Source organism: Fusarium vanettenii, assembly GCF_000151355.1.
Source record: "Fusarium vanettenii 77-13-4 chromosome 11 genomic scaffold NECHAsca_80_chr11_7_0, whole genome shotgun sequence".
NCBI lineage: Eukaryota > Fungi > Ascomycota > Sordariomycetes > Hypocreales > Nectriaceae > Fusarium > Fusarium vanettenii.
The window spans coordinates 41944-53917 of NW_003315809.1; the positions used below are offsets into that span (position 1 = coordinate 41944).

Sequence of the window (11974 nt, forward strand, 5' to 3'; positions counted from 1 at the left end):
GGAATGGACCAATAGCGACGCTCCTTTACCAGGTCTGTCCTTCACGGGCGCGGCCCCGGTCAACGTGCCACCGAGCTCGCCTGATCATGAGTTGAAGGGGGTCGAAACCCTGAAAACACACCAAAATCCGGCCACACACTTCTGCTTGTTTCCTTGCCGTTATCGAATCGTTTCTGGCGTCAACATCGGCCTCGGCCTTACTCTTCTCCTCACAATTATCCATGGTGTACTGCGGGAAGCCAAGTCGGGGGTGCGAGAACTGCAGGTAAGCTTCCGGCCATTTAAATAGATTTCCGCAAGAGTGGATTCTTATACAGGGTTGTTAGGAAACTGCATAAAAAGGTATGCCAGAAACTCCACTCCAGCTTCAGTTGAACATGCCTGATAGATAAAAAGTGCGACGAAAAGCGCCCTGCATGTTCACGTTGCTTGAAAGCGAAGAAGATATGTCTTGGGTACCGAGACCTGTCGGGTCTCATGATCCGTGACGAGACTACCATAACGCAGAACAGATTCCGTCAATGGCATATGCGCACCCGCGGCTCAGATTCAAGATTAGCAAGGAATGCATCACTATTCTCTACTCTCGTTGCCGGGGTTTCAACATCGATGTTCGGTGATTGCGTAACTCCGGCTTATCGATTATCACCGTCAGCCGAAGATGCGGTATTATGCCACTTCTATCAAACTATAATCGAAACTCTGTCAGACGAAGATCCTGCACACTACCTTCATACACAGCTGCCAAATCTCTACGTCAGGAGTGACCCTGGTTCCGCCTTGCGCTTGGCGACAGAGGCGATATCATATGCTTCCTCTCCGAGGTTAGTGCAAGATGCAATTCTGCTATCCAGGAAACGATACGTCCAAGCCATCAAAGCAATTGAACAGGCTATTCAAGATCCAGTAGAAGTGGGAAACGATCAGACATTGTATGCCGTTCTTCTGCTTTGTGGTTATGAGGTCAGTTTTTGAGTCTACTAGAAACATATTGCCTTCGATTATGCTGAACTGATAACCGCTCAAGACTATCCTCCAGGATCTAAATACACCACCAGCGTGGGGAGCCCATGTTGACGGAGCTGCAGCTCTTGTCAAGTTTCGTAGCAGCAACGAAGTGCACTCGTCCCTATCACGCAGCATGTTTTGCTTCGTTCGGAAAAGCGTCGTAAGAGCACTTTCTCTATCCTGTACGGACAATGCTAAGGATGATTCCGACAGGTTCTAGGCCATATGCAAATATGTCGGCCTATTGACAAAATCTTCACCGTGCCAGATGAGACGACATCTTTGTATGAGAGACCAGAAGATCATCTCATTGCAACAGCGGCCAAAATACCCAACCTCCAATACCGGAGCAATTATCTGCTTACAGAACCGCAAGATGCTAGCAAAAGCGACATTGAGAATTTGTTTTACAGTGCTAGGGTCCTAGATCGCGAGCTATCAGATTGGGCAAGCAATATCTCCACCACCTGGTCCTATTCCGCTGCCATGAACATCAGGGGTCCAGCAAGCTCAAAATTCACTTCACGTCAGATTCATAGATACCCAAACTTCTACACCGCTCGGGTTTGGAATTTTTATCGTGTATCACGGCTCATTGTCCAGTCAGTACTCCTCCGTGCAATCTCTTGGCTGCCTATCTCAATGGAAACTCGCCCGAACGAGTTTAACAAGAGCAAAATTGAGGAAAGCAGTATAGAGTTGGTCAACGACATTTGCGCAAGTGTTCCTTTTCTTCTAGGGCACAACTTATCGAATATGAAACTTCCTGCCACGAGTGGAGGGAGGAAACAGGAGAGGACGAGTTGCCCCGAAGTCGAACAAAACGGCGAGATACGCACTGGGAGATTTTCACTTATCTGGCCCCTCTATGTTGCGTGCAGCGCTCCATCAGTACCAGAAGCTCAACGAGAGTGGATGCACATGCAACTGCTGTTGCTGGCTGAGCATGATGAATCGCAAGCACACTTTATGTGTTTCACAAAAAGCCAGACACTTTTGGGCGGGGCCGAGAACTTTCGATTTGCTTGTATATAATAACTCTATAGTCCTTCTACACCTACGGCTCTAAAGAACGAATCCAGATACAGTTAAGGCTGTTTGGCTACACAGACTTTAAATCAAATTTTAAAGGTATAACTATAGTAAACTAACTTCTATTATTAAATAAACAAGCTTTAAAGCACTGCCTTATCTCCACACGGGAACTTGACGAGATAGTCCGTATTGGACTCGGTCCCGTCTACAATAACATCGCCATTGGGCGCTTTGATAGACAGAATGAAGGAAAATTCGCCCTGTCCGTTTGCCCAGAGGATTCGGAGATTGTTGTAAGACCCAGCCTCTAGGTGAATTCGCACAACCTGTGGTTCCCTCGTCTCGTAGTGATAACGCTGCTCGACATCGGCGTTTTCTCTGGTCCAGTCGGAAATAGCCTTGTCGCCCACCCACACGAGAGTGATTTCGTCCGAAACGGGCACCGAGATCTCATAGTCGCCGGAATATGGTGCATAGAGCAGTGCCACGTGGCTGATGGCCTTGTACTGCAAGAACATCACCTCAGAGTCATCGTACACCTTGATAGGAGGATAGTAAGGATTCTGGCCTTGGGCAATCCCCACGCGGTCTGTTATGCCCTCAAATAGAGGTGTAGCTCCGTGAAAGTGAGTTACATCAAAGTCGGCGTAGTCAAGAATATCACTGTTGTAATAAGGGTTGTCGTACACTGCATACTCTAGTCCCGCGTTACCGCAAGACTGGTCAGGCTTGGAGACTATGCACTGTCTCGAATCTGTGTCGCAAACCTCATCCTGGTTGCAATCTGCGTCGGAAATGCATCCAACCTCAGATGTAGCAATGTTTGCAGCCGAAGATGTTGTCGTCGAGACTTCAGGATTGGTTGTTGTTTGAAGGTCAGTGATTGATGAACTTTCAAGAGATGTGGTCGTCAGCGCTGTGGTTTGCGCATCAGTTTGGGAATCGGGTCCAAGGTCGGCCGTCGTCGATTGAGACATGGGGATCTCGGTCGTAGATGTTGTCTCAGATGGCTTTGAGGAACTCAAGATTGTGGTCACTTGCGAGGTTGAGTACCACAACGGCTCTGAAGCGACTGAAGACTCGATCTTTTTCGAGGGAGACGAAGTCTTTGAGATATCTGAAGACATGACTGTCTCGGGCACACGAGCAGCCGGCGTTGTTTCATGCATAGATGCCGTTGATGTAGAGGATATCTTCGATTCAGGGGTCATTGGGATTGAGGTGGACGATTCCGTTGGCAAGGACTCATCCGTTGATAGGCTTGTAGCCGGCGGCTCTGGGATGCTTGATTGTGTGGTTTCTGACGCGAGGGCCGACGATTCTGCCGTAGCCGACTCTAACGTGGTCGAATCCAAGTTGGTTATAGCTGTAGTTGAAGACTCCGCAGTTGTCGGCCAGAGGACACTTGACTCTAAGATGGTAGATGTAGAGGTTGATGGCTCTATAGTTGACGATTCCGGGGTCAATGAGGATGCGGTTGGTAGTTTTGCTGGCGTTGGCGCCGCTGTCTCTGATAGCATTGATGATTCTGCTGATGATGATTCTGAGGTTTCCGGTCCTGAGATGATCGGCCGAGAGGCTGTTGATTCAGAGACTGATGACTCCATACTGACCGACTCGGGGGTAGATGAACTTGCGGTCAAGGGACCTGCAGTCGATGATTCCGCTGTTGATGATTCTGAGGTTTCTGATCCCGAGATGGCCGGCTCAGAGGCTGTTGACTCAAAGGCTAATGACTCCATACTAGCCGACTCAGAGGTAGATGAACTTGTGGCCAAAGGACCCGCAGTTGACCATTCTGCTGTTGAAAGCTCTACAGTTGATGATTCTGCTGTTGATGACTCTGAAGTTTCCGGTCCCGAGGTGGTTGACTCAGAGGCTGATGACTCTGTATCACCTGACTCGGACGTAGATGAAGTTGGGACCGAGGAGCCTGCTGTTGACGATTCTTCGTGTGCGCACTCTGAGGTCGCTGAAGACTCAAGCTCACTCTCGGTCTTGGAAGTCTCTTCTATCGTAGATTCAAGGGGCTCAGTAGTAACCAAAAATCGCAATGTTGACGTTGAGGTGCCTAGCGATGTCGTGTTTGATGCCTCCAAGGATTGCATTGCTGGCCACCTGACACCAGTTGATGTCTTTGCAGGCTCAGGCGATGTCAAAGACTCGAGGTCAGTCAAAGCTGTGGTTGATTCGGGTGCGTTTCTTGTTGTTGAAACCTTGGATATCTCTGATGATGTAGAAGCCAAGAGCGATGCTGAGGTTGTTGAGGACCCCTTCAGTCTTTGCAAGTTCAGGGGCTCAGATGCCTTTAGCGTTGAAGACTCGACCTTGTCTTCTGCCGCTGGAGAGCTCTGCTCAGACTGGCGGAATGAACTCAGATAACTCTGTGTTGTGCTGGAAATCGATGTAAGCTCTGCATCGGTTGAATAAACAGCACTCGACGTCAGCGGCTCGGCTGTGGATGGTATAGTTGGGCCCATGCTGTTTTGGATGGAGGAGTCATATAGATTTGTTTGTCCAGAAGTTATAGGAAGCTCAAGCTCCTCTGAAGAGGTCCATGCAAGGACATAATCTAATGTACTGCCACTCTCAGATGCTGACGACACTTCAAGTGCAGCAGTAGAGGTCAATGTTGAGGCAAGTAATGTTGAAAATGAAGCACTCTCTGGCTGTGCATGCTCGAAAGACGTTCCCAAAGTCTGCTGAGGGACACCCGCTGAAGGCTCTGGCCCTACATATTTGTGAGGGAAAGTAGTATACTGAGTGGATGTCAACGAAGAAGGCGGTTCGCTAGCATAGCCTGTTGCCGTCTCAGTCTTTGAACGTTGTATATCGAGTGATGCATTGGTTGAGAAGGACGGATGTGCTGCAGGTGACAGACTTGTTGAGGTCTGTGCTCCGTTTTCTGGAAGAGTTGAGGGTAAACTTGTTGACTTTGAAAGGGTCGAAAGAAGGCTGGATAGTCCAGGCTGCTCAGACTGAGGCGCGCTGCTGGGAGAGAGACCGGAAGATGAACGCCGCCCTGAGTAGGTGGAAGAACCCTCGAATGCAGTATTGGTGTTTTTCTGGGAACGATAGTCCTCTGTAGAGGAAAACGGGGTGCTGGAAGCCTGTCTCTGCGGATAGCTTGTACTCGTGCTGTCTTCGCTGAATGGGACGGTTGGTATCGATGTCTTAGCCTTGCTAAATCCCGCTACACTCCCGGCAGTAGCCAGATTGTCGCTGCTTTTAATGCTGGATTGGCCGCTCAAACGTCTTTGGGATGTCTGCTCATGCGGTTGTTGCTCTGTTTCAGTACCTGGTTCAAGAGCAGAGGCTGTTGCAGTAGTATCCTGAGTCGGATTGCCCGAGACAAATGTGTTGACTCGTTCTGGGCTAGAGCTGGACACAGAACTGCCCTTGAGGGAGCTTTTTGTAGGAGATGCAAGGGCAGAAGCTGAAGAGTCCCTCCCGGAATAAGGAACCAAGGGGTTGGACGTCGAATGTGATAAACCTAGCTCTGTAGAACCAGGGCCCGATAAGCATTCTCCCTTTTCATTACACAAGCTAACCCCTGTTAATAAAGACTCAAGCGTGAAATTTAAAAGTGCCCACGTACCTCTTTGCAAGACTGGTAATGGTTTCATATTGGGTGAGCTCTGTGACGAGCACGAGCGGGGCATCGGTTACAGTAATGGTCAGAGTTTCATCCACAGTAATGGTCGTGTTGGAAGCAATGTAGGCGCTGAGTTGAACAGGTTTCTCGACAAGGACGTGGACAGGCTGGAGTTGAACATAAGCCAGCCCAGTCGGGCATATCGGGGCAGGATGTTCGACAGCAGAAGCCAGCCAGAACTGCAAAGTGCTGGCTACGAGAGCTAATCGAAGTTTATTATCCATGATGGATTTGCACAAAACAAAGCGTGCTAATTGACTGCTTGATGGCAGATTGTTAAAACTGGATTGATATCTCGGACTATATGTACTCGAGGTAGAACAGTTGTTGCTCGCAAACATTTGACTCTACCAACATGACGCAACTTCTCTCGGAGGTTCGGACAATCCCAGGACACGATAAGGTTTGAAACCTTTTTTGTCTTTGACGGGTATTCATTATCCTGGCTCGTGAGATCGGGTCCGCCACATTCGCGGCTTCGCTTGATCTTGATGTGGAACATGGCGTTGTGGCTAGACCAAAGTTGGCTTGGTTGAATCTGCCAAACCTCGGTACCGGGACCATGGGCCAGGTGTAGCTGGGCCAGACCCTTTATGACCTCATAATAAATCCAGCCTCCTGGAAGCGACCCACGAGCTGTCAGGTACCGGGTGCTCCGGTAGCCCCACTCAGAGGTCTAGTTCAGCTGTCAAGGCTGTCAAGACCACGTGGCGGTAGGTTCCGTTTACCAAGCGTAAAACTCATGCCGCCGTTGAAACGGCGACGCCGAATCATCCACAGCAGAGACAACCGAGCTGAGCCAAGACGCTATAAACGGTGTGGTCTGACTGCGGTGCCGCAGAGAAATGGAGAACTTCTCTTACAAGGCTTCTAGAACCTCGTTTTCGTTGTTCCCGACAATCCGTGAGCCCGTTAAGCAAGAGAAATTTCAACTTGCCAAGCTGGAATACGGGCCCTAAACAAGCATCACGTCCGAAGAACGGGGCCCATTTACCGGTTACCAGGCTGGAGTGGAAACATCGGAAGAATTTGAGCATCTCGTGGTCTTTGACTCGATGAAAGAAATTTGTTGATTAGAGAGAAGTGGCGAGTGAAAAGGGGAAGGATTAGATATAAACCCCTGATGGATCTGCCATCCGATCGAGTCAAACAGAATCAACATTCAAGCTCTGTATCAGCCCTTCGAAACGTCCCATATTCATCTACTCCATTTGTCATCTTCCTTCAGCAGCCAAAATGAGCAAGTCCATATTGCTTCCCCTGCTTTCTGGCGTTTTCATCCTGTTAGCTGATGCAAGGATGGCGCCAAATTCCCCCTCAGAATCTGACCCTTGTACTATCACCATCACACTCCCACCATCTCAAGCCACCACTCGAATTCCAAGAGTCACCTTGACATTAGACGAGCACGCAAAGTTCGTCAAGGCAGAACCACGAACTGTCTCTGTCATCATACCCACTCAGCCTACCTATTCCCCAGAAGTGCATTCCGAATCGTCACCACATACCGACACAGACCTGCCTGTGATCGGCGAGAGCAAGTATCCGCTCTCGACTGCTCTTTTGAAGTCATCTCCAGCCTCTGAAAGCACACGACCCTCTGGCGGCGCGCAAAGTACACCCCTAAATATCATCAGCGCCGAGACCTCGACGCTAGAACACACCAAGATCACACAGACACACTCGGTGATCACTTTCTCCACCCAGGTGTCATCTATTACAAGTGGTTCGGGCGAGGATTATGGCTTTCAAGAAAGCAGTAGAACTGTTGAAGGCTCAGCCGTCGCCACGTCATCAGATTCTATGACAGTCATCTCGTCAACGCCCTCCCAGAGTGATGAAACGTCGCTATCAGCAGCCTCTACGACACCTAAGATCCTTGCATTAGATAGCTCAACATCGAGCTTCCAAGATGCTGGAACCAACCCAACAAGCTCTTCAAGCGTTGAACCCTTCCCAACGCAGGTCTCTAGAGCAATCTCGTCGCGCGTTGCGTATAGCTGGAAGACTATTTTGAGCTTCATTGCAGTAATCTTAGCTCTTCGTAATTAGAATGCGATGATTTTGTATTTTTCTCAAGATTGAATGAATTATATGTCCAAAAATGGTGTTCTCATTCGTCCCATCTGTGACTAAGATATAAAATCCTCACCTGGGAAGGTACAATGAATTTTCTTAAATGCTGTTGTTTACTCGTAGCCAGACTTCAGTACCTAGGAGGTGAAGAAACCAGTTTTTGGTACCCTACAGGATCTCAGTAAACGCGGCATCACGTGACACGGAAGCCCAAGTTCTCCGAATCAAGAGGGTCGTTTCAGGTGGCTGAAACTAAGCGAGGAAACTCTAATGCCTGTCAGCGGGGCCCATGACGTCGGCTACGTATATTTTCTTCAAGTCCCGGAGCTTCTCTCCGGGCCAGATCGCTTGGCGTTTCTCGGTTAGCCCCTACTGTTGGCGATCAAGTTTATCCCAGCGATCTGGCCGGAGCAGTTTCGGGGATGCATTGATGCGCCGCCGCCGAGACACGGTAGTCTATCAGTTTGTCAAGGCGAAGGTTAGTCATAATGAACTTTTGATGGTTGCCACCGCAATTGTTGTTCCTGTTGTAGGTACAATATTTTGGTTTGCAGTAATAGGATCCACTAGGTTCACTCAAGGCACAAGGAGGACTCCATGAATACACAAGAACCTCATGCGTGGTAATTAAAGTCTAGTTACTTACTCACGATTTGAAACCAGGATAGAAATCTATAGGCTGTGATTAGAGGAAAAGTCAAAAGAGGGCGCGTTTTAAGCATAAATACTTAAGGAGCAATAGCCCAGAGATGTCCCGGCTTTTAGAATCTAGAATCCGCTGAGGAGGAGCATTTTGTTGCTAACTGGCTAGCGTGTTATTACTCTAGCCTATAAGATAAGTATATAAATCCCGACGTGTCTACAAACTCCAAGACAGCATCTTGAGCACGCGTCCCTCGTCCACAGAGTGAACTTTTCCCAAACAGATAAAGTTCGAGAGTAACATGCCAGAGCATTCATAGAGAGGGAGCATCATTGATCAGAAGTAACTTGAGTTAATAGATCATATCTATTGGTACATGAGAGACAAGACAACCAGACCAAAAAGCCACAAATACGAGAAAGATAAGCAATTCCGTATAAGGCCATCCTGAATAAGACTCCGTACAAACCAAATTCACAGCACATTTTTCACACCTTGTTTAGACAAGTGACGCCTTCAACGCATCTTCCACTCAATGTGTGGGCATCAGCTGAAAACAAGAATGTCTCGAACCTAGCTCTAGTGGCACAAGCAAATGTGAAAAAGCTCTAAGTGGAGTAGAGATTCCTCATGGTAGGAACCAAGTCCATGTCAAGATCAAACACGCCATTCATACCTAGAACGCCAAGTCTTGCCTCACCAAGTCCCCGATCAGCAGTTAAATCCATGCCCTGGGTAAGTTCAAGCCTATCATTGTCAATGAGTGTCGGCAACTCGGCATCGTTGGACCCAAAGAGCTCCCCAAAGGTTTCAAAAGTAAAGTCTGACATGATCCAGCTATTTCGACGATCGATACCTGGCTCAGCTATCCACGGGGTGGGTAACTTGGTTAGACTCTCTGTGTGTCTTTCGGCCATTGTGTCTAGGGGGTTGTGATTGTAAGAATAGTAATCTGCTCCTTGATCCCTTTGTGTGCTGCCGCCATTGTCGATCGCCAAGACTTTGAGCTGGTTGGTAAAGATATTCGACGCTCCTACTCCGTATTGCATTTGCCTGGGGTCTTGATCTTCAGTTTGGGGCGGTGTGAGATGGTGTGTCATACGCTCAGAGACGGAATCTCGTCTGACACTGGATGGGCTTGGGTGATTCTGGCCGTCCTGCGCATCCAGATTTAGGACACGTTCGACCAGCCGACTAAGCCTGGAGACGCAACGAATCATCTTTCCAGAGACCCATCTCTTTTGGCAGTACTCGTTCAAGCACCGAGTAGCTGCAAGGATGAGACCTCCGTATCTCCTCTTGGACCCTGGTTCCCTTGACACCAGGCCTATCATGACCATCGCGCAGCTGGTGACGTAGTGGCTTAGTGCGAAGCTGTACTTGATGCCGTTGTCTAGTATGTTTTGGTGCGTAGTGAGGATCCGTGCAGCGAGACTTGCACACTCTATGGATGACTCAAGGTCATCCTCCTCTGTATGATGTCTTGCGCTTGCATTAGGTAAGAGTGGCCTTCTAATTAAAAGGCGGAGATATGTACAGCACTGGGTGGAGTATTAGTTACATCTACCATAAATAGAGATACCGCACGGCAAAACTCACATTATTGAAAAGAAAAGTCTGTTTCACTTGCCATCGCGGCCTCGTACCGAATTGGGTTTCGTAGGGGACGTCGGGATCATACTGGAGAGTCCTCGGAACCGTGCTGAGCAAATTGTCGATCGCGGTATCGACATATTCAACCATAGCTGATATGGAACCTGCAGATGCCTTGACACCGTATAGAACTTCCCATGTCTTGCCGGCCACACGACCATAGCGTACCATGGCCAAGACGTATGGAATGCATGAAGGAGATGAGTCCCTGGCTATCTCGGCGGCCACTTCGTGCTGGAGGTCTGCTAGCGTCTCCTTTCTCGACGCAAAGCGAGTCATCCACTCATCGCTGAGATCGATAGGTAGTGCTGTATCGACGTTGCTGTCCTGGATGAGATATGGCTTGCCGGATTCGATGGCTAGCCGACGATCCAACATATAGATAGCCCACCAAGTGCGGGAGTATAACTGATTGTAGTAGGCTGGCATTTTTTCGATGGTGCTCTGACGATGTAAACCTATTGTTTGCGCAACCGACACAGTGAGGGCGTGAACTCTTGCTGCTTTCTGATTTGCGTCTAGGCGGAACAGATACATTGACTAGACAGGGTTACCAAGGATGTAAGGATAACATATGGTGTATTGACTTACCCTTATCATCAAGACCTGCAACATGAGCAAAGACTTTATAGCCGTGTTGCTGGTCTCGAGTAGATCGCCAAGCAGACTCATACCGACGTTATGCAAGCTCCAACCGGAAGAGTCAACGCCGCTGGGGTCGGTGCTTCTTGCTGAAATACTGCATCGTCCAAGTGCAATACAGAAACACACCAATGCTAGCGAAACGCGTAATAGGTCTCTGTCAGTTGAGTCGGCAGAGGTGCTAAGGGCTGGATACTGCCACATTTCGTTGAAGACGTCCCAAACGGCTGGTGGATGAACAACTGGATACATCGTATGGACCTCGTCCATGTAGACTTGTAGATGATATCTACATTGTTGCTCATCGGCGGTAACACCATGGCTTGCAAGAAGGCTCTCAAACCATCCCCTCTTTCGACCTGTCACGTGGCCTGGTGATGTGGCTGGGAGGTGGAGCGAGGACGCTGGCGAGGAGTAGTCCACACGCGTCGCCGAGGATGCAGAGCTGTTGTGATCCAAGCGGTCGTTTTCGTCTTCGAATGTCGGGGTCATTGTTATCTCTCCTGCAAATGTCTGGCCGTCCGTCTCCAGGGCGTCTTGTAGTTTGGCCGCCGAGGGTTTGAGCTGATCATCAACAGATGTGTGACTGAGCGCTGGTCTGACAGGATCCGGATTGGGCGGTCGCAAGAGACGTAGGTGACGTTCTACTGCCTCTAGACGAACCAAAACCTCGCGGCCGATGAGACTATGATGAATGAGCTTGTGTGATAAAGTAGGCGCAGGCGTAGCGAGCATTTACCCATCGCTCGAGGAGTAAGAAGCTTGGTCTTGACTCCCACCAGAGCCTGTTCTCGAGTCGCGCCGGCCCGGCTGTCCGCCTCTTGGGCCAGATGATTGACAAGGAAGCTTTTTCGCAAGACATTGCCGGCATGGATCTCCGCCCTCGCACTGGCATATTTCAACAAGTCAGGAACGCATTCGTGGCTCAAAGTCGGAGGCAGAAGACGGTAGTACACCATGAACCAACCTTTATCTTGCGCTGCTGGCAGGATGTACTGCGGCAATTAGATATGCTGTCCGAATGCACTGCCGGAGTCGCGGATTTGACGTACCAAGCTCTGGATATGTATTTCCCTCTCTTCATCTTCTTTGCAGGTCGCTCTGTGGGCTCAGCGCCCCCTGTGGTGGTTTCTCCAGCGACGTCTCGCTTCTTGGCTCCATCTTGGTTGTCCTGAGGCGCGATTTCGGGCACACGGTGAGTATTCGGCGTGGTCTGGTCTGCGGCCTCGCTGGCTGCATCACAATCTTGAGTATCCGACGGC

General features: G+C 49.4%; 3 protein-coding genes across 3 annotated transcripts; 1 reads left to right on the top strand and 2 right to left on the bottom strand.

Annotated features, from left to right (window-relative positions):
- Nucleotides 1-477: 477 nt before the first annotated feature.
- Nucleotides 478-2043, top strand: NECHADRAFT_87048 (uncharacterized protein; the record flags this gene model as incomplete). The annotated part of the gene is made up of 4 exons (XM_003040095.1): nucleotides 478-824; nucleotides 855-963; nucleotides 1028-1168; nucleotides 1222-2043. The coding sequence occupies 4 exons, from the start codon at nucleotides 478-480 to the stop codon at nucleotides 2041-2043; spliced, it is 1419 nt and encodes a 472-aa protein (XP_003040141.1).
- A 140-nt stretch (nucleotides 2044-2183) lies between these two features.
- Nucleotides 2184-5922, bottom strand: NECHADRAFT_87049 (uncharacterized protein; the record flags this gene model as incomplete). Its single annotated transcript, XM_003040105.1, has 2 exons — nucleotides 2184-5589; nucleotides 5642-5922. The coding sequence occupies 2 exons, from the start codon at nucleotides 5920-5922 to the stop codon at nucleotides 2184-2186; spliced, it is 3687 nt and encodes a 1228-aa protein (XP_003040151.1).
- Nucleotides 5923-9980: 4058 nt separating this feature from the next.
- Nucleotides 9981-11447, bottom strand: NECHADRAFT_52786 (uncharacterized protein; the record flags this gene model as incomplete). The annotated part of the gene is made up of 2 exons (XM_003040106.1): nucleotides 9981-10610; nucleotides 10677-11447. 2 exons carry the CDS (start codon nucleotides 11445-11447, stop codon nucleotides 9981-9983), a joined length of 1401 nt encoding a protein of 466 aa, XP_003040152.1.
- Between the last annotated feature and the right edge of the window lie 527 nt (nucleotides 11448-11974).